The sequence below is a fragment of the Giraffa tippelskirchi genome, chromosome 5 (genome assembly GCF_054371585.1).
Source record: "Giraffa tippelskirchi isolate mGirTip1 chromosome 5, T2T-mGirTip1v1.2.pri, whole genome shotgun sequence".
Taxonomy (NCBI): domain Eukaryota; kingdom Metazoa; phylum Chordata; class Mammalia; order Artiodactyla; family Giraffidae; genus Giraffa; species Giraffa tippelskirchi.
Window position 1 is genome coordinate 108308117 of NC_137279.1, and position 26910 is coordinate 108335026.

General features: G+C 35.6%; 1 protein-coding gene and 1 long non-coding RNA gene across 9 annotated transcripts in view; both read left to right on the top strand.

Annotated features, from left to right (window-relative positions):
* The window catches only part of TRIM33 (tripartite motif containing 33), a 188029-nt gene that overhangs the window by 106952 nt on the left and 54167 nt on the right, over positions 1-26910 (top strand). For all 8 annotated transcript variants that reach the window (XR_014054729.1, XR_014054730.1, XR_014054732.1 and 5 more), the window contains exons 5-11: positions 3548-3664; positions 6337-6451; positions 8465-8611; positions 9080-9197; positions 10613-10887; positions 11617-11781; positions 18335-18535. Coding sequence is in view for 4 of the 8 variants with exons in the window: in XM_081493362.1 (XP_081349488.1) it covers positions 3548-3664; positions 6337-6451; positions 8465-8611; positions 9080-9197; positions 10613-10887; positions 11617-11781; positions 18335-18535 (1138 nt within the window). In the remaining 4 variants the exon portion in view is untranslated. The remainder of the gene's footprint in view (positions 1-3547; positions 3665-6336; positions 6452-8464; positions 8612-9079; positions 9198-10612; positions 10888-11616; positions 11782-18334; positions 18536-26910) is intronic.
* LOC145507265 (uncharacterized) lies at positions 18995-24419 on the top strand. Its single transcript, XR_014054733.1, has 2 exons — positions 18995-23507; positions 23964-24419. It is a non-coding gene; the product is annotated as an uncharacterized LOC145507265 (long non-coding RNA).

Genomic DNA, 26910 nt, shown 5'->3' on the forward strand with positions numbered 1-26910 from the left:
CAAAATAACTCACTGTGGTGAAGAATTCCATGTTAAGAATCACTGCTTCATATGCAAGATTAAAATCTAAGAAACTTCCATTCATCAGGTGAATGGAAGCAAATCTGATTATCAGTGTTTTACCAATCTCTTGATGGTTAACTATTATTTATTATCTGAGTCCCAAGTTCAGCAAAATGTACAGTTCTGTTTAACATCTGGTACCTCTCTGTTTTTCTAGCTTTGTCTTTTCCTTAGCCCTGAAATTGACAGATGGCTTCAGAACTGTGTACTTTTGTACATTCAGATTGTTTGCCCCAGTGAAAGCTCTTACCTTTCTCCCAGGTTTGTTTACCTAGAAAGGTCTTACTCACCCTTTAACATCCAGTGTAGATGTCAACACCTATATGAAGGGAGGAAAGGGAATATACTTTCTCCTAGGTGTATCATGGTGTATTTGTTTCCTGTTTGTTCATATGAATGCAGTAAGACATTTCTTGAAGTAGGATTCTGAACATTATTTTGAGTTGAGAAAGGAAATAAAATTATACAGGTTTAAATTTCATGAATTAAAATTTTGTGAGTTATGGTACTAGTTGACCTTTCTGCCCAATGCCTTGTTATTTGCTGACATATTTAAACTCTGGGTCAAAAAAATCTTTGTTCTTTACAATGTAAAGCTTAAGTCAAAAGGGTTAGCATGGAAATCTCATATTCCTACTTTATCTGTACAGATTAAACAAAGTAAAATTTCATTTTGGCCTTTGAGAAATAAATGATATAGGAAATGAACCAAATGTTGTTCCTTTAATGTTTCTTTAATGAAGGAGTAGTCTGGCTCACCTTTGTAACAGAACCTCTTTTAAAAATCTTTTAAATTAAAATACTCACATGCTTTTATGCTGTTTAGTTAATATGTCATACAAGTTATCATGTGCTAGACTTTACATTGTAGATAGGTTTTTTTTTGCTTTAAAATTTTTCTCATTGAAAATCATAAAATGATAACGCCTGTTATGTATATTTCACTATAATAAAAAATTCTTAATGCACAAAATAAAAACCTCATTTGCCAGCTGTTCTGCATAACCACGATCACCTTATTGCTCTAAACTTTGCGTTCTAATTCTTTCAGTTTTTCCTTTACATCTTAGACCCGACCCCTCAGCAAACTTTCCTTTTGTTAACAACTTCATAGCCTTTCCTCCTGTATTTACCATAACGGAGGCCTTTACTAAAGGTACAAACATTTAGGTGCTCATAGCCTTCCTCTCCATCTCAATTTCTGCTTTTACTTTAAAGATTTGTGTGCACATAGACAATGAAAACTTCCTCAGTACCTTGAGCTTCTCTTTCCTGGCAGTGTTTTCCTGATTCTGCCTTAGCTAGGTGTTCAGTTTTTAGGTTATACCATGGATGTTATGGCTCCAGTTAAACTTTCAAATTACCAAAGATGTTGATCACTGTGACAAAGTCAGAGACCATTGTTCAAGCTTGTTTATTCAGCTATACCCATTAGTACTGTACCCTGATCATCTGAGCTAGTCTTAAGAGTTCTAGCTGATCTTCCCCTTCTCTCTTCTTCAGTTCAGTTCAGTCGCTCAGTCGTGTCCGACTCTCTGCGACCCCATGAATTGCAGCACGCCAGGCCTCTCTGTCCATCACCAACTCCCGGAGTCTACCCAAACCCATGTCCATCGAGTCGGTGATGCCATCCAACCATCTCATCCTCTGTCGTCCCCTTCTCCTCCCGCCTCCAATCCTACCCAGCATTAGGGTCTTTTCCAATGAGTCAACCCTTCGCATGAGGTGGCCAAAGTATTGGAGTTTCAGCTTCAAAATCAGACCTTCCAATGAACACCCAGGATTGATCTCTTTTAGGATGGATTGGCAACCCACTCCAGTACTCTTGCCTGGGAAACCTCATGGACGGAGGAGCCTGGTAGGCTGCAGCCATGGGGTCGCGAAGAGTCAGACACGACTGAGCGACTTCACTTTCATTTTTCACTTTAATGCACTGGAGAAGGAAATGGCAACCCACTCCAATATTCTTGCCTGGAGAATCCCAGAGACGAAGGAGCCTGTTGGGCTGCCGTCTATGGGGTCGCACAGAGTCGGACACGACTCAAGCGACTTAGCAGTAGCAGCAGGATGGATTGATTGGATCTCTTTGCAGTCCAAGGGACTCTCAAGAGTCTTCTCCAACACCACAGTTCAAAAGCATCAATTCTGCGGCGCTCAGCTTTCTTCACCGTCCAACTCTCACATCCATACATGACCACTGGAAAAACCATAGCCTTGACTAGACGGACTTTTGTTGGCAAAGTAATGTCTCTGCTTTTAAATATGCTATCTAGGGTGGCCATAACCTTCCTTCCAAGGAGTAAGCATCTTTTAATTTCATGGCTGCAGTCACCATCAGCAGTGATTCTGGAGCCCAAAAAAATAAAGTCAGCCACTGTTTCCACTGTTTCCCCATCTATTTCCCATGAAGTGATGAGACCAGATGCCATGATCTTAGTTTTCTGAACATTGAGCTTTAAGCCAACTTTTTCACTCTCCTCCTTCACCTTCATCAAGAGGCTCTTTAGTTCTTCTTCACTCTCTGCCATAAGGGTGGTGTCATCTGCATATCTGAGGTTATTGATATTTCTCCTGGCAATCTTGATTCCAGCTTGTGTTTCTTCCAGCCCAATGTTTCTCATGATGTACTCTGCATAGAAGTTAAATAAGCAGGGTGACAATATACAGCCTTGACGTACTCCTTTTCCTATTTGGAACCAGTCTGTTGTTCCATGTCCAGTTCTAACTGTTGCTTCCTGACCTGCATACAGGCTTTTCAATAGACAAGTCAGATGGTCTGGTATTCCCATCTCTTTCAGAATTTTCCACAGTTTATTGTGATCCACACAGTCAAAGGCTTTGGCATAGTCAGATCTTGTATATTATATTTATGTATGATTTTCCTGGGGGCTCAGATGGTAAAGAATCTGCCTGCAATGCAGGAGACATGGGTTTGATCCCTAGGTTGGGAAGATGCCCTGGAGAAGGAAGTGGCAACCCACTCCAGTATTCTTGCTTGGAGAATTCCATGAACAGAGGAGCCTGGTGGGCTACAGGCCATGGGGTCGCAAAGAGTCGGACACGACTGAGCGACTAACACACATATATTACAATAGTAGCAGTGATTTTGGAACTGTGGGTAGTTTTCCCACCTTTGAAAGTATTTTGTATAATGTGATTATATTTTATGATTTAAAATGTATACAACTCATGCCAATATTTGGATTTTTAAAAAATGCAATCCTGAATCAAAACTCTGATGTAAGAACACTTGAGCAGTTTTGAGTAATTTTGTTTGTTTTATAGTGGATTCACTGGGTCAGGTTAAGAATGAGGGGGAATTGATAGTTAAAAGTTGCTGGTGATGTAAGGGGTGTGTGTCCTTCTTAGAATGTTGATCATTTAAGTAAGGTTTCAAGATTTACTCATCCAGCAGTTGTTCATTCCCAAATCACAGTCATAAATTTTCTGTTTTAAATGTAATTTTTGTTTTTTTGTTTTGAAGGTACCAGTTTTTGGAAGAAGCTTTTCAAAACCAGAAGGGTGCAATTGAGAATCTACTGGCTAAGCTTCTTGAGAAGAAGAATTATGTTCATTTTGCAGCTACTCAGGTGCAGAATAGGTAAGTGTCGTTCCTTAAAACCAAAATTTCACTTTAAGGATTATTAAAAACAATGGGTCCAGTTTAAATTTGTTTTTCTTCTACATTATATTAAGCATATATAGAAAAGATTTTTTTTTTTTTGAGGAGTAAATGATATGAGTTTGGATTATGATATTTATTAAAGAAAATTTAATTCACTATAATTTTAGATACTCATTTAGGATACATCTTTTGACTGTTATATAGTTAATATCACTCTAGTCTTCGTAAGGCTTAGTTAAATGTGGAAAAAGCAATTAATGTATAAAGAGTTGAATTATAAAATTTTAACTAGAGACTGTGGAAGACGGAGGAGAGAATATGAAGAATGGTGGGCAAATTTTCTATCTATAAAACAAGCATTAAAAACAGTACTTATCTTAGTTGTATTATTATGAGAACACAGTTTCTGGCACATAGTAAACCCTCAAATTTTAGCTTTTTAAAATCACCCAACATTAGTTTTTAGAAATCCTGTTTTTGTTAATTTCTAAATTAACTAAATTTATTGATAAAGCATGTGGGACTGGGACTTCTCTGGTGGTCCAGTGGTTAAGACTCCATACTTTTACTCCAGGGGCCATGGGTTCGATTCCTAGTTAGGGGACTCAGATCATGCAGTGTGGCCACAAAAAAACAAACAAAAACAGACACAAAAAACCCACAAGGGCTGTTGGGACTCAGTTCCATAGTGAGTAGGTTAAGAAGATTAGAACTCTTAAAGGAGTCCTTGCAGACAAACACCTGGAGCTGGCATAATGAAAACCCCTTTGTTCCTAGAGGTATGAATAAGGGTTCATATGTTTTTATTCTTCAGACTCACAAAATTAAAACTTCTAGGTTCTCTAGAATATTAAAATTAATTTTTGATCATTAAAAAAGACACATAGTAAATACTTAAAATATTCAAGATGAATGAATGGTGATTGTATATTATATTAGATAATAATTCATTAGACATTAAGAAATGTTATAGCTTTCATCCTAAAAGGTTATACCAAAGGAAAATAGAGGCTCCTCAGAGGTTGTAGATAATAAGTAAATATATATACACATATACTAGTCATGGTTTGTTCTTGTGGTTATGTCAAGATGTTTTTTATACTGCTGTTATATTGTAGACGATATTGAAGAGCATAACTGTCTTCTCATAAATTACAGATGGATATCCTTTTCAGAGAAAGGATAGAGAGATAATTCATATTGCAGTCCCATATTTTTATACATATATTTTGTACATATTTTGTATAAATGTTCCTCAATCTGTATAGAGAAGTGAGGCTTATATGTCATAGGGTTACAGATGGTTGGAGAAACAATTTCATCTCCAGAAAGCTTTAAAATAAAGCATTTAAGACTAAAATCTATAATTATACTTCTTTTAAATTCTTTGATGACTTTTCTCCATTTTTTAATGTACATTCATTTTTTTTTTTCTTCCTTTACAATTGAAATGTATATTATCCATGCTTAAACCTAGGGGTGTGTGATTCTACTGTCAGCATGCTTAATGATTTCAACCTTTGGCTGAATCTTTTTTTTTTTAATTTTCTAATTTATTTATTTTTAATTGGGGGATAATTGCTTTACAATGTTGTGTTGGTTTCTGCCATGCATCAGCATGAATCAGCCATAGGTATGTGTATGTTCCCTCCCTCTTGACCTCCCTCCCTTTCTGAATCATTTTGAGTCATGTGTTTCTTAGCACTAGTAATTAGCACTCTCATTTTTTAAAAAATTGTCCTCCACTCACTTTAATAAGATAAGGACAGCACTGAGTAAAAATTCCAAATCAGTGCCTGATGTACAAAGGAGGGAAAACTACATTCTTGACCCAGTGTATTCAAGTTATTCAAATTTGTACTTGATAAATGAAAGGCAATTTTAGTGGTTGAAAGTGTTAGTTATAGTTTGTACAAAAGTAGAATGTGTAAAAGTTGAAGGTTACCATCTTATGATTGTTTGTTAACATTTTATGTATTTATATTTGTGGGATTTTTCTCTTCCTTTTTTATAAATAGCAAGGTATTGGCTATTTCATATTTGCAACCAGAATTTTCATAACTTCATGGTAGCTTATGTTTATTTCTAAAACATTTAACAGCTATTTTTAGAAAAGGAATGAAAGTGTTTTATTCCCTTAAAACATTTTGAGAAGTCATTTTGAGAAAAACCCCTGCAAAGAGTATATATGAATTCACATTTGAAGTAGTTGTAAGTTAACCTAAATGCTTCTACACTTCCTACTGTTTCACAAGATAATAGTATTGGTTGCAACATCAGTTCTTTGCTCATTGTTCTTGAAAAGCATTATGATTAAATAGAACCAATGCGCCATATTTAACACTATCCCGGCAGATATTTGTATATCACTTTCATGTCATAGAAACTAAAGGAGATTGCCATGTAGTGTGATAAACTGTCCTTTATGAACTTAATTTAAAATTACTAAATATTTAATTCATTCTTTGTCTACATACATAACTTGTTTGGGCCAAATTGAGTGGTCAGGTCTGCCAAAACCTAAGTTGTACATTTGTCAAAAATTTAATTACTCGTTTAAGTGCCCAGTTGGATGAATTTCTGTTACAGTTGGTAATTCAAAGACGTAGGATAAGTCGATAACCTAATGATGCATTTCTCTTATTCAGGATAAAAGAAGTAAATGAGACTAACAAACGAGTAGAACAGGAAATTAAAGTGGCCATTTTCACCCTTATCAATGAAATTAATAAGAAAGGAAAATCTCTCTTACAGCAGCTAGAGGTATGGTTCAAAGCCAAAATAAAACAAAAACTGCTTCTCTTGCTCTTTAGCTGTTTTTAATGTTTATTGAAAGCTCTTTTAGATTGGTTGGGGGGTTATGAAAGTAAAGTCAGTTAAAAAATTTTTTCGTGTGTTTTTTTAATTGGAAAATCCTTTTTTCAAGTTAGTTACTTTATAGCCCAATTTAATTAATAATACTTTAGCTGTATCAGTTAGGAGATAGTGTTGGCCTCTTAGAAATGAAAGAATTATTACTAAAATGTGATATAAATGAAGACAAAGCTGACCTGCCACACTCCCTCTTCTCCCCTCAAGGTGGGCCCTCAGTTTAACTTTTACATGTGAATGTATATTGGGAGTCTTACTGACTCATGTGGGTGCTTCACTTTATTTTTTAATGTTCCATAGTTTTCCTAAAAATGCTATTCATTTTGAAATTTATAAACTTTAAATTTACTGGTAATTTTGTTGTTTTATGTTGCATATTTTGAGGTTAATATATGAATGTAAATTTCTAGATGAGAAACAAGTCAATTTGTGAAATCCAGGTTGTTTTAATCAAAGACTTGACTGACCATAGTTGGTTGATCTCAAAAGTTTGTGATTTTAAATTGGCTTAGGTAATATGGGGTTACATTTAAAGTACCATTGAAAGTGATAATTTAAATTACATGGATTATTTAACTTTTAATTACTATTAACCTCAAATTTTTCATAGATTTTTTTCTGTTGCTATTGCTTTATAGAAAATTGTGAAATATTAGGCATAGTTACATAGAAATATATGTCAGCAGAGTATTATTTCTGAATCTCTGTCTTTTGTAATACATGTTGCCATTGTTCCACTATTGTGAGATTTAAAAGTACTCTCACGCATATTGTTAGTTTGAGGTTTCTTGTGACTGTTGTATATCCAGCCTAGTTGCATTTAACCTTAATAGATTTTTGTTTTCAAAAGGACCTTGTAAAGGGAGAGCATAAGCAGGCAATTATTTTTCATACCTTTTAACTTACAGTAAATACATTTTAATTATAGGTCTAAAGTAATGTTCTGAAACCATTTTAATAACTTTTGGATTAAAAGTTTTGAATTAAAGTGCCTCTTATTACTAAAATATACACAAATACCTAATGATAAATCTGCCACATATTTCTAACATGCTGATAATTTTAAGCAATAGATATTTTCTAGTGTACTATGTTTCTAAACTTTGTAACAAATAGAGGTTTTCCTAAACTTTGTAAAAGGAATGATTTTCTGGGAAGTTGTAAATAAAACTTCTGTCAGTTGAATATTTTTATCTACTGATTTACATTATAAAGTGAGCAACTTACTTCCTTAGGAGAAAAATTGTTCCGTAAACTCAGTTGAATCGCATTTTAAGAAAGTAGTTAAGACCAAAGAGGCAAGTTGTTAGCATGCTGAAAGTCAAAGGACATAGAGCATCCTCTATTCCTTCTGGGAAGTTTAATCCCCAGAAAGCAGTTTATTTTTCCTTTGCAGCATTTTCCTCAAATTGGTCTTTGCTTCCACTCTGGAATTCATCTTTCTCCTTTTGTCTTACTATTTAAAAGCAAAGATTTTTTTCAGCCTCATTGCCCACCAGTAGATGGCACTGGTAACACAAAATTTTCTTTAGCCTGAGAAGTGTATTGAGTTAAGATAAAAAAATTATTTCTAAAGGTCAGCTCATATGTCATAAGCTCTATATATTAGATTAGCCCAATAGAAGGACACTATTTTTAACAAAGACTTTTCATCTTCTGAGGGAAAAGGGAGACATAACTAACATTAGTTTCTGTATATACAATGTCTATTTTAGCCCAGAGAACTAAGAACTAAATTTTAGTATCTCTTTTGTTAGTGACTGTCTTTGATCATAGACTCATTAAATAATGAGGAGCTTAAGTTATCCCATATTTAAAGAGAAATATAAGTATTATGTTCATTTGCAATAGAAATTGAACTGATATATATGGTAATTCTTCAGTGAACCTCTTGTTCTGTTTCAGAATGTTACAAAAGAAAGACAGATGAAGTTACTACAGCAGCAGAATGACATCACAGGCCTTTCCCGGCAGGTGAAGCACGTTATGAACTTTACAAACTGGGCAATTGCAAGTGGTAGCAGCACGGCACTACTGTATAGCAAGCGACTGGTGAGACACATAATACCTTCTTTTTCTTTAAATTGACCTTATTAAGATGTTCCTTATACCTATTTAAATTTACATTTTGAATTTCAGTAGAAGTAATCACCATCACACCAAAATATAGGAAGTTTCCATTACCTGCAGAAGTTTTTTTGTTTTTCTCTACCACTAGCATTTTGCAGCCACTAGTCTGATTTCTGTCATTTTCTAGAATTTCACATAAATGAAATCATACACTAAGGTTTGAATCAATCATAGGTTTTGGAAATACCTACTTGTGTAATGTAGTTTATCACCAGAAATGGCAGAAATTCAAGCATGTGCATTTGATAATCTAGTTTTTTTAAACACTGATTCTGTCTCATCTGAGATGGACACTCTGGGGCTACATGAGCTTTTATTATGCCTTTATCTTGTTTGTTTTCTCAAGTGGTATTTAATTTTACGACTAATGTGATTTTTTTTCCCTTTAAGATTACTTTTCAGTTACGCCATATTTTGAAAGCACGGTGTGATCCTGTCCCTGCTGCTAATGGAGCAATACGTTTCCATTGTGATCCTACCTTTTGGGCAAAGAATGTAGTCAATTTAGGTAAGAAATAATTACTTGTATGGCTGTAACTTGGAACACTGAATTAAGAGAAAGCAGCTAAAACAAATCTTAGGTATTTTAAGTGTCATTCTAACATGTAAACTTTTGGAAGATAAGTTCTTCATTGGAAACTCACTTCAGCTTTGTTCATTACATCTTTAAGAATGTTGGGAGTCTCCTCTGTATAGTTTTTAGCAGTAGGTATCATTTCTAACTTTTTCCCTCATATCTTTTAAAATTGCTGTTGACTGTTACATGTCAAAAACTTAGCAAATGAGTTTCTTCTCTAAATAATTTCTTACATTCTTAGTAGCTTATATATTAATTGTACAAAATTGTCGACTTGAGGAAGACCTTTGGCACGCTAATGTGTCCAAATCCCATGTTCTGAGGCATGTTTGAAAGATGGGAGTAGCTCTTTTGACATGGAAGCCAAATGGACTTTGCTTTTGTTACTCTACAGTGTGGACCAAAGGACTGTAGGTGAAAATTATAGATAAACGTACAAACAGCTCAGTTTATAATAAAACATTGCCCTCCCTGCCCCCTTCCTCAATCAACAATTAGAGCTGTCTACAGATTGATTAAACTTATTTTCAGAATAGTCAAGTCCTTACCATTGGAAGCTGTAAAAGCAGAGATGAATGGCTTTTTGTAAACATAATAATAATAATCTTTGTGTTTATTCAGGTTTGGCTATACCTTTAGATCAGGCATCAGCAAACTGTTTTTGTGTGATGTGGTAGCTAAGTTTGGCTTTTATGTTTTAAAGAGTTGTTAAAACAAAAAGTATATGACAGATCTTATGTGGCCTGCAAAGCCTAAAAATCTGGCTTATTACGGGAAAAAGATTTGCCAACTCTACTTTAGATCAAACCTTCCTAAAATATGCCTTCTGTTCCTAGAAAGTACTTGACTCTGGAAAAAGGAAGGAGAATTTGTCATTTCCAAGGATATAAATAGTAATAGTTTAAAACATTCAGCATGTCCATAGAAGACAGTTTTGTACCAGTGTAGTACTCTGCGTTGCACATTTGGACAGTTCAGAGACAGATGGAATCAGTATTAGCAATCTCAGATATCCTTGAATCTCCTCGGGTGAGAATTTATTTAGACTGACTAGATGGGCCTCCTTTCATAGTATATCTTTCAGCTCTTTAATTTTCTGTACATTTGTGTAAATAATAAGGGCAGATAATAGATCATTCTGAGTAATCAGAAGTCAATTAATTGTCTTTGGACTATATTAGGTTTCTGATTGTTACCATCTTTGAACCTAGCTCCCTTCCTTGTGCTATTAGAAGCTTTGAGTGGTGGTGGTTGTCAGAGGAAAGAGGAAAATATAATGATTAATCCATGATGTAGATGTTAGTTGAATATATGCAAATTATTCTTATTTTTTTTAAATCCTTCAGGTAATCTAGTAATAGAGAGTAAACCAACTCCTGGTTATACTCCTAATGTTGTAGTTGGGCAAGTTCCTCCAGGGACAAACCACATTAGTAAAACCCCTGGACAGATTAACTTAGCACAGCTTCGACTTCAACATATGCAACAGCAAGTGTATGCACAGAAACATCAGCAGTTGCAACAGATGAGGATGCAGCAACCACCTGCACCTGTACCAACAACCACCACAACAACACAGCAGCACTCTAGACAAGCAGCCCCTCAGATGTTACAACAACAGGTGAGTGTTACATCACATTACTGATACAGATTATGAAGACCTCAAGTCTGTCTATACTCTGTCCTGTGTAGGTGAGTTATACATTTCAGAGTTACTGATAGGGACAGAGCTCAAAGGTCAGTTTAAACATTTTCCTTGGGTACGGCAGGGATGTGGGGGACGTATGAGGAAGGACAAGAGGTAAATACTTATGATGGAAAACAGTTAACTCACTAGTGCTATGGAGGTATGCAGGAAACACGAATTCTATCACTGGGTCAGGAAGATCCTCTGAAGTAGGAAATGGCATCCCACTCCAGTATTCTTGGCAGAGAGTCTGACACTAAATGACTGAGCACACACACTATGGGGGTAGACATATTTTTATCTCTCTATACCAGATCTTTTTTATTCTGTACCTGTGGTTTTGAGTCAAAGAACCATGTTGTTTCTGTCTGATATCTGATATGTACTGTAGGCTTTTGGTCACATCATTTCTTTTCCTGTATCTTCCCTGCTCTCTTTTCTCCCATCCAAATCAAAACTGTTAATCTGGGGTTGATTAAGTTAATGCTGATAGGCTTTGAAACACACTTAGACTAAGAGAAGGAGATTGGGACAAGAGATGAGCAGAATGACTTACACTTTTTACTTTACTATCCTGAGAAAATTATTTTTACTGTAACATTTTATAATTGAAAGATAAATTTATAAATATTATTACATAAATGCAATATCTACCTTTTGCAGCCTCCAAGATTGATCAGTGTGCAAGCAATGCAAAGAGGCAACATGAACTGTGGAACTTTCCAAGCCCATCAGATGAGATTGGCTCAGAATGCTGCCCGAATACCAGGGATACCCAGGCACAGCGGCCCTCAGTATTCCATGATGCAGCCGCACCTCCAAAGACAAGTATGCCTAGAGTTACATTTGTAAGAATCATACAATTTTAAAACTAAAAGAGAGCAATTTTCTTAATCAGTTGCGGGAGGGAGGAAGGGAGGAGGGGTGGTCATTGATACCTTTGAGAATTTGACCGGTGATGTGTTTATCTTCCTGTCCCAGGAAAACAGACATAAAATTTGTATTAAATTTTAAGAGCTTCTTTGTCCTTAAACCCAGTGTATACTTTGTGTTTTATTTAGCCCAACCAATTCATTTTACAGAAGTGAAAAATAAAGGAGCTTATTATTTACCCAGAGTTCCTAGAGTTAATGGTAAAATTAAGAATAAAACTTTAGTTTCTTGAAATTGTTCTTCTGCTCTTTTAATGTGACATTTTGACTTTTTTATTCCTCTCTTTACTCAGTGTTATTTTAGGATGGATAGGCCTACTCTTGTGTTTAGAGAGGCATGTTTTCTAATCTTGACTTGAATAGTAGGTTGTATAGGAGGTATGATTACTTTTACATAGGATTTCTAGTTATATATAATAAAAGGTCATTTTATCATTGTTAGAGTGATGTTTCTCAAAGTATGATTTAAAGGCCATGAGAATTATTGGGGCATCTTGTCATAAATACATTTTGAACCATATCCATTGAATCAGAATTTACTGGAGGGGAGTACTCAGAAGTATGTGAACTTGTACTGATTTAGTTGGACCTGCATACTAAAGGTGCACAAATACCACCCTAGAGAAGTGGTCCTCCAACTTTTTGGCTCAATTACCTCTGAAAGACTTTTGAAAAATACATACTATAATACCTCACATTTGAAGGTTGACATTTAAAACTTCCATTACAAGTTTAAATAGTTGCAAAGGGTTCACTGTCTACCATATTATAAATACTGACATTATAAAGTAAAACCCTTGCATTATTTTTGTAAGTGGATCCATTGGAGTCCCAAATACTGTAGCAGATTGTTTTTTTTGTTGTTGTTGTTTTCTTAAACTTTTTTATTTTCTCTTGGAGTATAGCCTATTTACAGTGTTGTGATAGTTTTGGGTGGACAGCAAAGGGGCTCAGCCATAAATATATGTGTCTCCATTCTCCCGTAAATTCCTCTCCCATCAAGCTGCCACGTAACATTGAGCAGAGTTCCCTGTGCTATACAATAGGACCTTGTTGGTTATTCATTTTAAATATAGCAATATGTACATGTCGATCCAAAACTCCCTGACTGTCCCTTGCCCCACTGTTGTCTCATGGTAACCATAAGTTTGTTTTCTAAGTCTATGAATCTGTTTCTGTTTTGTAAATAAGTTCATTTGTATTATTTCTTTTTAGAGTCCACATATAAGGGATATCATACAATATTTCTTTATCTTAGCAAATTATTTTTTGAAAGTCAGAATTACGTACTTTTTTCTCCTTGGACTTGAATTTATCTTCTACTTTTATAGAATTTTATCTTAATATATTTATGTTTGATAGACTTGTGAATCAGTTTGTTGCAGTTTTCTGTTGGAAAGATGTCTATTTCGATTTTAAAATTCTGATTTCTGTTTATAATGCTATTATCAAGCTTTAATGCTTTTTTTTAGACCAAATTTTCATTACAATTATTCCTATACAGTTTAAGATATGTGTTTACATGGTTTAAGAATATTAGGGAATAAAAATTAAATTTTTTGAGATATACATTTCTTTATGTGATAGAGCCTTTTTCCTTTCCTATTCATTTATGCATATTTGTATGTCTGTTACCTTTTACTGTTAAAAGTAAGTCAGAATTCAACATTGATTTATCAGTTGAAAACTTCTTTAGGCCTTCATCATTTTTGTTGATCATTAAGTATCAGAACTCAATCAAAGATTTGTTATCGAGGTTTTATAGCCAGACACTTTGTCCTCTGGTTGATGCTTTTATTTTCAACTGTACATTTGCCTGTCTCTTCGGGGTATTTTTTTGTTTTGTTTTGTGTTTTATGCTGGGGCAGTATGCTGGATTAGATTAGGGATGAGTTAAAGATGTCCTGTGTTATATTTTATTTTTGGAGAAGGGCAGTTTTGAAAGAAATAGTTGGAAAAAACTCACAGACCGTGGTACATTCTTAGGTAAATTAGGTTTTCTTCAGAAAAAAAGTATATGTGAAGGTTGACTATCTCGATTTTAATTTCCTTATAAGTATTCACATACACAATGACCCCTTAGTTCTTAGAAAGCCTTCAAATAGTACCAGGAGGCAGTTCTACCCTTTAGAACGGTACAGAAACTACAAAATCAGACCAACCATCTTAGGACATTGTCCTTAGACTTTGGTCCCTACAGAAATCACTGACTATTAGAATTTTAAGTTTTAAAATATTTCAGATGATTTATATGTGTATACTAAGTTATTTCCCAAAGATTTTAATCTGTTATCTTTTTTTTAACATAATACATATATATGTATGTTTATCACATATAATTAAATTTATCTTGAGAAAACAGCATTAAACAAATCTATTAGTTTAAATCACCACATTAAGGATCATTAATGGATACAGAAACGTATCTGATAAAAGGTAGTAATGCTTCATGGTAATCTTATAAACTGAATAGAAGAAATTTTCTTTATCCTGAGAAAATATATCAGAAACGTACTGCAAATATTTTGTTTTCTTTTTTAATTGAGATATAATTGATTTTCAATACTGTGTTTCAAGTGTGCAACATAGTGATTCACAATTTTCAAAGATTATACTTGATTTATAGTTATAAAATATTATATTCCCTGTGCTATACAGTATATCCATGTAGCTTGTTTATTTTATATGTTAGTTCAGTTCAGTTCAATCAGTCGTGTTCAACTCTGCGACCCCATGGACTGCAGCACACCACGCTACCCTGTCCATCACCAGCTCCCGAAACTTGCTCAAACTCATGTCCATCAACTCGGTGATGCCATCCAACCAGCTCATCCTCTGTTGTCTCCTTCTTCTGCCTTCAGTCTTTCCCAGCATCAGGGTCTTTTCCAATGAGTCATTTCTGTGCATCAGGTGTCCAGAGTTTTCAGCTTCAGCATCAGTCCTTCCGATGAATATTCAGGACTGATTTCCTTTAGGATTGACTGGTTTGATTTCCTTGCTCTCCAAGGGATTTTCAAAGAGTCTTCTCCAACACCACAGTTCAAAAGCATCAATTCTTCTGTGCTCAGCTTTCTTTATAGTCCAACTCTCACATCTTTACATGACTACTGGAAAAACCATAGTTTTTTTTTTTAAAGTTAATTTATTTATTTTAATTAGAGGCTAATTACTTTACAGTATTGTAGTGGTTTTTGCCATACATTGACCTGAATTAGCCATGGGTGTACATGTGTCCCCCATCCTGAACCCACCTCCCTTCCCATCCCATCACTCAGGGTCATCCCAGTGCACTGGCCCTGAGCACCCTGTCTCATGCATCAAACCTGGACTGGCAATCTATTTCACATATGGTAATACACATGTTTCAATGCTGTTCTCTCAAATCATCCCACTTTTGCCTTCTCCCACAGAGTCCAAAACTCTGTTCTTTTCATCTGTGTTTCTTTTGCTATCTTGCATATAGGGTCATTGTTACCATCTTTCTAAATTCCATATATATGCGTTAATATACTGTATTCGTGTTTTTCTTTCTGACTTACTTCACTCTGTATAATAGGCTCCAGTTTCATCCACTTCATTAGAACTGATTCAGCTGCATTCTTTTTAATAACTGAGTAATATTACATTGTGTATATGTACCATACCTTCCTTACCCATTCATCTGCCGATGGACATCTAGGTTGCTTCCATGTCCTAGCACTGTAAACAGTGCTGTGATGAACATTGGGGTACACATGTGTCTTTCAATTCTGGTTTCCTCGGTGTGTATACCCAGCAGTGGGATTGCTGGGTCGTATGGGAGTTCTATTTCCAGTTTTTTAAGAAATCTCCACACTGTTCTCCATAGTGGCTGTACTACTTTGCATTCTCACCAACAGTGTAATACGGTTCCCTTTTCTCCACACCCTCTCCAGCATTTATTATTTGTAGGCTTTTTGATAGCAGCCATTCTGACCCGTGTGAGATGGTACCTCACTGTGGTTTTAATTTACATTTCTCTGATAATGAGTGATGTTGAGCATATTTTCGTGTGTTTGTTAGCCATCTGTATGTCTTGTTCAGAGAAATGTCTAGTTCTTTGGCCCAGTTTTTGATTGGGTCTTTTATTTTTCTGGAATTGACTTGCTTGTATATTTTTGAGATTAATTCTTTGTCAGTTGCTTCATTTGCTGTTATTTTTTCCGATTCTTAAGGCTGTCTTTTCACCTTGCTTATAGTTTCCTTTGTTGTGCCAAAGGTTTTAAGTTGAATTAGGCCCCATTTGATTATTTTTGCTTTTATTTCCATTACTCTGGGAGGTGGGTGATAGAGGATCCTGCTGTGATTTATGTCAGAGAATGTTTTGCCTATGTTTTCCTCTACGAGTTTTATAGTTTCTGGTCTTACACTTAGATCTTTAATCCATTTTGAGTTTTCTTTTGTGTATGGTGTTAGACAGTGTTCTAGTTTTATTCTTTTACAAGTGGTTGACCAGTTTTCTCAGCAGTGCTTGTTGAAGAGATTGTCTTTTCTCCATTGTATATTCTTGCCTCCTTTGTCAAAGATCAAGTGTCCATAGGTATGTGGATTTATCTCTGGGCTTTCTATTTTGTTCCATTGATCTATATTTCTGCCTTTGTGCCAGTACCGTAGTGTCTTGATGACTGTAGCTTTGTAGTATAGTCTGAAGTCAGGCAGGTTGATTCCTCCAGTTCCATTCTTCTTTCTCAATATTGCTTTAGCTGTTCAAGGTTTTTTGTATTTCCATACAAATTGTGAAATTATTTGTTCTAGAGCTCTGAAAAATAACGTTGGTAGCTTGATAGGGATTGCATTGAATCTATAGATTGCTTTCGGTAGTATAGTCATTTTCACTATATTGATTCTTCCAATCCATGAACATGGTATATTTCTCCATCTATTTGTGTCCTCTTTGATTTCTTTCATCAGTGTTTTATAGTTTTCTATATATGGGTCTTTTGTTTCTTTAGGTAGATTTATTCCTAAGTATTTTATTCTTTTTGTCGCAATGGTGAATGGAATTGTTTGCTTAATTTCTGTTTTCTCATTGTTAGTGTATAGGAATGGAAGGGATTTCTATGTGTTAATTTTATATCCTGCAACTTTACTATATTCATTGATTAGCTCTAGTAATTTTCTGGTGGTGTCTTTAGGGTTTTCTATGTAGAGGATCATGTCATCTGCAAACAGTGAGAGTTTTACTTCTTTTCCAATCTGGATTCCTTTTATTTCTTTTTCTTTTCTGATTGCGGTGGCCAAAACTTCCAAAACTATGTTGAATAGTAGTGGTGAGAGTGGGCACCCTTGTCTTGTTCCTGACTTTAGGGGAAATGCTTTCAGTTTTTCACCATTGAGGATAATGTTTGCTGTGGGTTTATCATATATGGCTTTTATTATGTTGACGTATGTTCCTTCCATGCCTGCTTTCTGGAGGGTTTTATCATAAATGGATGTTGAATTTTGTCAAAGGCTTTCTCTGCATCTATTGAGATAATCATATGGTTTTTATCTTTCAATTTGTTAATGTGGTGTATCACATTGATTGATTTGCAAATATTGAAGAATCCTTGCATCCCTGGGAGAATGCCCACTTGGTCATGATGTATGATCTTTTTAATATGTTGTTGGATTCTGTTTGCTAGAATTTTGTTAAGAATTTTTGCATCTATGTTCATCAGTGATATTGGTCTGTAGTTTTCTTTTTTTGTGGCATCTTTGTCTGGTTTTGGTATTAGGGTGATGGTGGCCTCATAGAATGAGTTTGGCAGTTTACCTTCCTCTGCAATTTTCTGGAAGAGTTTGAGTAGGATAGGTGTTAGCTCTTCTCTAAATTCTATATTTTATCTTAAATGATCCTCATAACAACCCTCAGAAAGACAGGTATCCATTTTCATTTAAAGACAGGTATCCATTTTCATTTGTCATTATCCACATTTCTAAATTACCAAGATTGTAATTTTGCATAAAGTCACACAGAATTAAGAGTTAGAAATTGATAACCATGTTTCCATTTGTAAATTTGTCATTCTTTCTACCATATTAGTTACACAATACACAATATTTACTAAAAGACAAAAGTGTCAAAGTGAAATATAGACAGAGGTTTTCTGTGTCTGATGATTGAAAACTTTAGGGACTTCCAGATCATCTATTTTTATATATCTTTGTTCTCAAGTAAAATCATATCACCAGACTGACAGGGTACAATTATTGGCAAGTATTTTTTTCCCCTAAATACTATACAAAAATGGACAGAAAATGAAATGGCTAAGTTTGAATTTTATTTTTCGTGCGTAAGTTTGAGAGGGCCTACTTCTTCGTCTCTCAGCCATAGGTATCAAACACTGAATTTGTGTATCCTTACTAAACTGAAAATTGTTGTCAAGATACTGTTCATATTAGGCTATCCTGGCAGATGAAGTAATGATAACATCTTCTTTTCCTAACAGCATTCAAACCCAGGGCATGCTGGACCCTTTCCTGTTGTGTCAGTACATAACAACCCAGTCAATCCAACCAGCCCTACTACAGCTACTATGGCGAATGCAAATCGAGGTCCCACCAGCCCATCTGTTACAGCAATAGAATTAATTCCCTCAGTTACCAATCCAGAAAACCTTCCATCATTGCCAGATATTCCACCTATACAGGTTTGTATTTAAGTTGAATGAGAGATTTAAAACCTTGTGTTAATTAGGGAGTTGAGTATATATTTCTGGTTGCTTTTGTATTTTTTTTTTTAATTCAGCTGCAATATTTCTTTTGAAATTTCAAAAAAATTTGGCCTAAATATTTGAATTTTAAAAATTTACATGTGCTAGACCTAGTACTTTGCAATATTTTAAAGCTACAGGGCGTCAGCTTTGCTTATCTGTCATCTGCCAACAGGCAAACCTAGTGTTTAATGCAGTACTTTTGCTTCACTAGATCCAGAGAGAAGGTTTACATCCAGAGAGAAGACCCAGGGCCAAAATAAATTAAATTTTTGTGAATCTTCTGTTAGGTGCAAAAGAGACTTGTGCAAATAGGTTCGACTGAGAAAGGAGGTTGGAAGGTTTAGACATCAGGCATGTACAGGGGCGGTACACTGAGAGAGGAAGTAATAGTGAGGAGTAGAAGATGGGCAGGGTGGGTCTCTGGGCTGTTGTGTCCCTTTCACCTGTAGCATTATTTCTGAAGGAAAATAACATTTGGTGCCTTCTAAAATTTTATAAATGTATTTGAATTAAAAGCATTTTAAAAAAATTAAATATAAAACTCAAAAAGCTGTATTGAGTCATCATCTCATATATAGTATGAGTTATTCAGAGTCAAGGGTCACTGTGGGAGCAAGGAGCAGTGAAATCACTAAAACATTAGGACCTGTGACTCTTTGTGGATTTATAGTATTAGTTTTAAAGGATGTTTCTATAACTTCAGAATTGTTTCAGAATCACTAATTGGTGGATTCTCTTAATCTGATTGCTTCCCTGGTAATAGGAGAAATCTTTTGGCTAAGTGATTGGTAGGTGTAGCGGTGTTGAGAGTACTGGACTATACAGTATAGAATTTTGGAATATATCAATAAAAAATAAAATCTGTAAGTTGTAAGCTTATAATTTATAAACTTTCAGCTTAATGCTTGAAATCATCTCATATGGTATCTAGTATCCCTATTTCATGAAAGAGAGTAAGAGAGGTTAGTGACTTTCTCAGAGTCACCCAATAAATGGTAAGTTGCATTTCAAAGCCTGGCACCTGATTACAAATCCATTTCTCTCCCACTGCTATCCATAGAGATAGCGGGGAGATGGTTTGGGGTTGTAGGTGTGGAAAAGTAGAGTATCGAGGGGCTGTGGGCAACCAGGGATAGGTAGCTACAGTGTTCAAGGAGTCATTCAAGCACTCATTGCATGCTGAAGTGGACGCTGAAGATTAAAAGAAACAAGGCTTGGTTCCAATTCTTAAGAAACTTTCAAAGGGAGACGAAAGGTTACTAATGTCAAACTTAACATAATTTTCTAGGGCCACTCTAACAGAGAACAGATGAAAGAAGGATGGGTGCTCCACATTTTTGAAAAGCCTGGATATCATAAGGCAAATGAGCCCTTATTAGATTTTTCTTGTTACCTTGGTCAAGAGCTTTGAAATCAAGACAAGAAGTTCCAGAGTATATCTCCTTCCATCTTTAGTTTTTCTAAGTGAGATAGGAAGAACAGGATCTGTGTTTTCTGTTATGAACCTTTTCTTCCTTGCAGACATATGGCCTAACTTTATTTTTATTTACTGTTTTATTAAAGTATTGTCTGCTCTAAAAAATTGAGATATAATTCTCGTATCGTGAAATCCAGCTTTTAAGAAATGGACAGTACAGTCCATGGTTCTTAGTATATTCACAAGATTGTGTAACCATCACCACTATCTAATTCCAGAACATTTTCATCACTCTAAAAGAAACTACCCATTTGCAGTCCCTGGAAACCAGAAATTTATTTTGTTTTTATGAATTTGCCTATTCTGGACATTTTGTATGTATGAAATTATGCAATAGGTGGCCTTTTGTTTCCTGCATCTTTCACTTAGCATAATGTTTACCAGTTCCATCTATGTTGTAGCATTTATCAGTACTTAATTCCTTCTTTTGTCTGAATATTCTGTTCTATGAATATACCAAATTTGTTCATCCATCCATCAGGTAATGGACATATGAGTTTCCACTTCTTGACTCTTAGGAGTAATGCTGCTATGAGCATTTGTGTGTAAGTTTTTGTGAACATAGATTATCAGTTTTATAAATTTCTGGGAGTGGAATTTCAGGGTCATAGAAGATTTTGAGGAACTGCCCAACTCTTCACAGTGGCTGCACCATTTTATATTGTCACCAGTGTCCATGTATGAGGATTTCAATTATTCCACATCTGTGCCAATACTCTGGGCTTCCCTTGTGGCTCAGATGGTAAAGAATCTGCCTGCAATGCAGAAGGCTCGGGTTTGATCCATGGGTCGGGAAGATCCAGGAAATGGCAACCCAATCCAGTATTCTTGCCTGGAGAATTCTATGGACAGAGGAGCCTGGTGGGCTACAGTCCATAGGGTTGCAAAGAGTTGGACATGACTGAGCAACTAACATGCTTCCTTTGCAAATACTCATTGACACCTGTTTTTAAAGCAGTTTGAGGTGGTTACCACAGAAGTACAAACAAAAATAGAAAGGGAAGTAAACCTATAGTCTCTTGAAGAATTGCATACTTTTTCTCCTACCCTGTAGTTTACTATGATATAGTGAAAAGAAATGTGGGGGAGGTTACTTACACAGGAAGCAGACAAGGTAGCATTAACTATGCAGTGCAGATAGGAAATAAATACAAAGCAATTTCAGATATTCATTGCTATATCTTAATACTGGTCATTACAGCTATCCAGTATAGAGTAGAAGTTGATTTAAATAGACTTCTCTCAAGTTGAATTATTTTTTTATTTCACTTTACTGTTCATCTCCAGAAGAATTGTAATATGTGTTAGTAATTTTGACTTTGAGGGAATATATGATGAAACTGGATTCTTTTTGAATAGTTAAGTGAATATTAGATTCTGTTCAGATTAGATTTATTAAACAATAGATGTGTTAAATTACTATTTATTATTAGATTATTAAGCAATAGATGTGTTAAATTCTTTGTAAACAGTTTTCCATACTTGACATAGTAACTTAATTTATTTGGATGCTAGACTGGATACTATGAAGTCTTAGGAAAACCATATGTGTCTTTCTGATATTTATATGTAAATTTGAATGTTATAGAATACCAATTCTGTACTGTGTTCCTGATAGTGGCTGTCTTCCATCTTTACCAATGTGATAGGTAAAAATGATGTTTGTTGATTTCTTTTATATTTCTTTAATTCTTGTGGTTTTTTATCTTAGGTTCATTGATGCTTAAAAAATGTTTATTGATTTATTAATGGCTGCATTGGATCTTCTTTGCTGCATGGGCTTTCTCTGGTTGTGGTGAGCAGGGGCTACTCTCTAGTTGTGGTGCTTGAGCTTCTCATTGTGGTGGCTTCTCGTTGAAAAGCACAGGCTCTAGGGCACAAGGGCACACAGGGTATAGAGCGTGGGCTCAGTAGTTGTGGCACATGGGCTTAGTTGCCCTCTGGCATGTGGGATCTCCTTGGACCAGGAATCAAACCCTTGTCCATTGCATTGGCAGGCAGATTCTCAGCCACTGGACCACCAGGGAAGTCCAGTTCATTGATTATTTACATTCCTTTTTAGATTCTTTTTCCTTTGAATTCTTAGATATTATTTATATAACACCTACCTATTCCATGCCGTTATTCAAGGACACTTAACTAACATTGGTTTAATAAATATGTGAATTAATATTTTTCCAGTTAGACTTCTGACTTTAGTTATAGTGACTCAATCCATGCCTGATGAAACATCAAGATAAATACTTGCACTGGCATTCCCCTATTGGTGCTGTAGTGGCATCAGAGAAGCCCTTTAATGTACTTGCAGTTTGCTTCTTCCTAATATTTTCATTCTTCTAACTCCAGGGTTGTCACTCGGGCCAGAGATGCAAACTGTAGGTGGGAGAGTATAAAAGGAGTGGCAATAGAGATAGGTAACATGGAACTTTCATGTCTGTTTTAAATCATCCTCTCCTTTATGTTTAGGTGAGATATAGCTCAACTTCTGTCTATGGCTCATGTTGGGAACTGCTCCTCCTCACAAATTCTCTAGGTAACTTTAGTTACAGCTAGGGATTTTCCTGTAGTTACAGCTTATCAAGTGAATCCTTGGCCAATAGCTGTGACCATTGAGCAGGCACAACTCTTCATATCTCTTAATCATCTCTCTAGCTAGCCCACAGCATGCTCTCACTTTCTGCCTTTTATGTCTGTGATATTAGGTTTTTAAAGGGCTTTATGAGAAAGGCCTGTTTACCTTTTTTTTAAAATTAAGGTATGATTGACTTAGTTTCAGTTGTACAACATAGTAATTTGATATTTGTATACATTGCAAAATGATTACCACAGTAATTCTAGTTAACATCAGTCACCATACATAAAAATTTTATGTGTGTGAGAGGAGGCCTTTGAAAGTTGCTAAGAAAGTAAATCTTCAGATATATAGTAGAATATTAATAATAGTCACCGTGCTGTACATTATCTCCCCATGATTTATTTTATAACTGGAAGTTTGTACTTTTTGATCCCTTTCACCCACTTACCACCTCTGCCAACCACAAATCTGTCTGTACTTATAAGCTTGATTGTATTTTTGTTTGTTTTTAAATTCCACATATAACTGAGACCATATGGTATTTGTCTGATTTATTTCACTTAGATTAATGCCTTCAGGTCCATTCATATTGTCACATGTGACAAGATTTCCTTTTTATGGCTAATATTTATTCCATTGTGTATATGTGTATATTACACAATTTTATTCATTTATCTATAGCTTTATTTCTTCATCTATTGATGGACACTTAGATTGTTTTTATATCTTAGTTGTTATAAATAACGTTGCAGTGAAATGGTGGCGCATATATGTTTTCAAATTTGTGTTTTGGATGACTTCCCTGGTGGTCCAGAGTTTAAAGACTCCATGCTTCTGCAGAGGGCACAGATTTGGTCCCTGATTGGGGAACTAAGATCCTGCGTGCCTTGATGTGGCCAAAAAATTAAATTTGAAAAATATTAGTGTTTTTGTTGTCTTCATGTAAATACCCAGAAGTGAAATTGCTGAATTGTGTGATAGTTCTGTTTTTAACTTTTAAAGAAACTTCTATATTGTTTTCCATAGTGAGTGCACCAAGTTACACTCTCAGTACAGTTCACAAGGGTTCCCTTTTCTCTACATCCTTACCAGCCCTTGTTATCTCTTGTCTTTTTGATAATAGTCATTTCTAACTAGGGTGAAGTGATAACTCATTGTGGTTTTGATTTGCATTTCCCAGAGGATTGGTGATGTTGAGCACCTTTGCATGTACTTGTTGGCCGTCTCTATGTCTACTTTAGGAAAATGTCTATTCAAATTCTCTGCCCAATTTTTAACTGGATTTTGGGGAGTTGCATGTAGGATCTTAGTTCCCTGATCAAGAATCAGATCCACATCCCTTGCAGTGGAAGCACAGAGTCTTAATCAGTGGACTGCCAGGGAAGTCCCTAGATTGTTTATTTTTTTACTGTTCAGTTGTGTGAGTTCTTTATGTAGTTTGGATATTAATCCTTTATCAGATAGATGATTTATGGATATTTTCTTCGTTCAATATGTTTCCTTTTCCTTTTGTTGATGATTTCCTTTGTTGTGAAGAAGCTGTTTAGTTTGAATGTAGTCCCACTTGTTTAATTTTGCTTTTGGAATGAGATCCAAAAAATCATTGCCACAATCAGTGTCCAGGAGCTTACTACTGCCTGTATTTTCTTCTAAGTCTTACATTCAGGTCTTTGAGTAATCCACTTTGAGTTGGTTTCTGTGTATGGTGTAAGATGGTAGTCTAGTTTTACTCTTTTGCATGTGGCTGTCCAGTTTTCCCAACACTGTTTATTGTTTCCTTGTTGTATATTCTTGGTTCCTTTGTCTTATATTAATTGACCATATATGTAGGAGTTTATTTCTGATGTCTTTATTCTTTTCCATTGATCTGTATGTCTGGTTTTATGCCAGTATCATACTGTTTTATTTACTGTGGCTTTGAAATTCTGGCCTATGATGCCTCCAACTTTCTTCTTTTCCAAGATTGCTTCGGCTATTTGTGTGTTTTTTTTGTGGTTCCAAAGAAATTGTAGGATTGTTTGTTCTGTTTCTGTGAAAACTGCCGTTGGAATTTTGATAGGGATTGCATTGAATTTGAAGATTGCTTTAGTTATTATGAACATTTTAACAATATTAATTCTTCCAATCCACGAGCCCAGAGTATCTTTCCATTTATTTGTGTCTTAACAGTTTCTTTTATCAATGTTGTAGTTTTCAGTGTATATATCTTTGACCTCCTGGTTAAATTTATTCCTAGGTGGTTTATTCTTTTGCATGTGGTTTTATTTTTTTAGTACTCTTAAGAATTATATTTATTCGTTTTTTTATTTTTGGTTGCACTGAGTTTTTAGTTGCAGTGAGTGGGGGGCTACTCTTTGTTGCATTGCATGGGCTTCTCGTTAAGGTGGCTTCTCTTTTTGTGTAGCACAGACTTTATTTAATTTATTTGGCCATGCCGCACGGCTTGCAGGTTCTCATTTCCCTGACAGGAAATTGATCTTGGGCCTGATGGTGAAAGCCTGGCATCCTAACCACTATGCAATCCAAGGAACTCCCCTGGGATTGTTTTCTTAAATTCTTTTTCTGATAGATCATTATTAGTGTACAGAAATGCAACAGATTTTCATATATTGATTTTTGTGTATTGCAACTTTACTGAATTCATTTATTCTTACAGGTTTTGGATGAAGTCTTTAGGGTTTTCTATATATAATGCCATGTCATCTGCAAATAGTGACAGTTTTACTTCTTCCTTCTTTTTCTTACCTAATTGCTCTGGCTAGGAATTCTAATACTATGCTGAATAGTAGTAGTGAGAGTGGGCATCCTTGTCTGTTCCTGATCTTACAGGAGAAGCTTTCATTTCAGCTTTTCACTGTTAGGTATGATGTTGCTGCTGCTGCTGCTAAGTCGCTTTAGTCGTGTCCGACTCTGTGCGACCCCATAGACGGCAGCCCACCAGGCTCCCCCGTCCCTGGGATTCTCCAGGCAAGAATACTGGAGTGGGTTGCCATTTCCTTCTCCGATGCATGAAAGTGAAAAGTGAAAGTGAAGTCGCTCAGTCGTGTCCCACTCTTCGCGACCCCATGGACTGCAGCCTACCAGTCTCCTCCGTCCATGGGATTTTCCAGGCAAGAGTACTGGAGTGGGGTGCCATTGCCTTCTCCTAGGTATGATGTTAGCTGTGGGCTTATCATAAATGGCCCTTATTGTCTTGAGGTACATTCCCTCCATTTTGTTGATAGGTTCAGCTTGTGTTTATGATGAAAGCTATTTACTTTAGAAGAGTCCTTTCTTGCCTGTAGTATGTTGTGAGCTGCTTTATTCTGATCATTGTTACATCAGTCCAATTCTACCTTGGTTTATATTTGTAGTTTTTCTTTAAGATTTGATCCCACTCTTTCCTATTTTATAGCCTTGAAAATCAGTGTGATTTTGAAGGGAAAAGGAGAGGGAGAAGTAAATGTACCAATATGTCTTCAGTTTTCGGGGTTTTTTTTTTTGTTTTTTTTTTTAAGACTTATTTTTTGGCTGTGGTGGGTCCTCGATGCTGCACATGGGCTTTCTCTAGTTGCGGTGAGAAGAAACTACTCTCTGTGGCGTGCATGGGCCTCTATTGCAGTGGCTTCTTTTGTTGTGGAGCACAGGTTCTAGGTGCACAGGCTTCAGTCACTGTAGTGCGTGGGCTCAGTATTTGCAGCTTAGGAGCTCTAGAGCACTGGCTCAGTAGTTGTGGCACATGGTCTTAGCTACTCCACAACATGTGGGATCTTCCTGGACCAGGGTTTGAACTGTCGTTCCTTACATTGCAAGGCGAATTCTTAACCACCAGGCCCCATTTTCCTGTTTTGAATGAGAAGTAGATATGCCTAAAAAGGGATCTTGTCTCTAGTAAGAGAGAAGATTAAGAGGCAGGTGTGGGTAAAAGTAGATCAGTAAGTAAGCAAGAAGATCAAGAAGATGAGCAATTATTTAATTAAGAATAATTTGACCATTTCTGATACAGAATAGTGTAAAATTTTTCTTAAGGTAATTTTCATAATTAAATATTTTTTGCTACTATTTATTTTTCTACATAAATATTTTTCCGTTTCATCATCACAGTTCTTCCTTGCAAGTGGGATGTTTAAAGATAGGGAACTGATGTTCAGGTTGGGAACTAGCCCACAGCCACAGTGCCAGGTCCTCTGGCTTTTAATTTACTGCATCCAGTGTGCTAAAAGGTCTTAGTTTTTCTGTTGAGTGCCTCCTTTTTTGTGTATAATAAGGGACCTTATA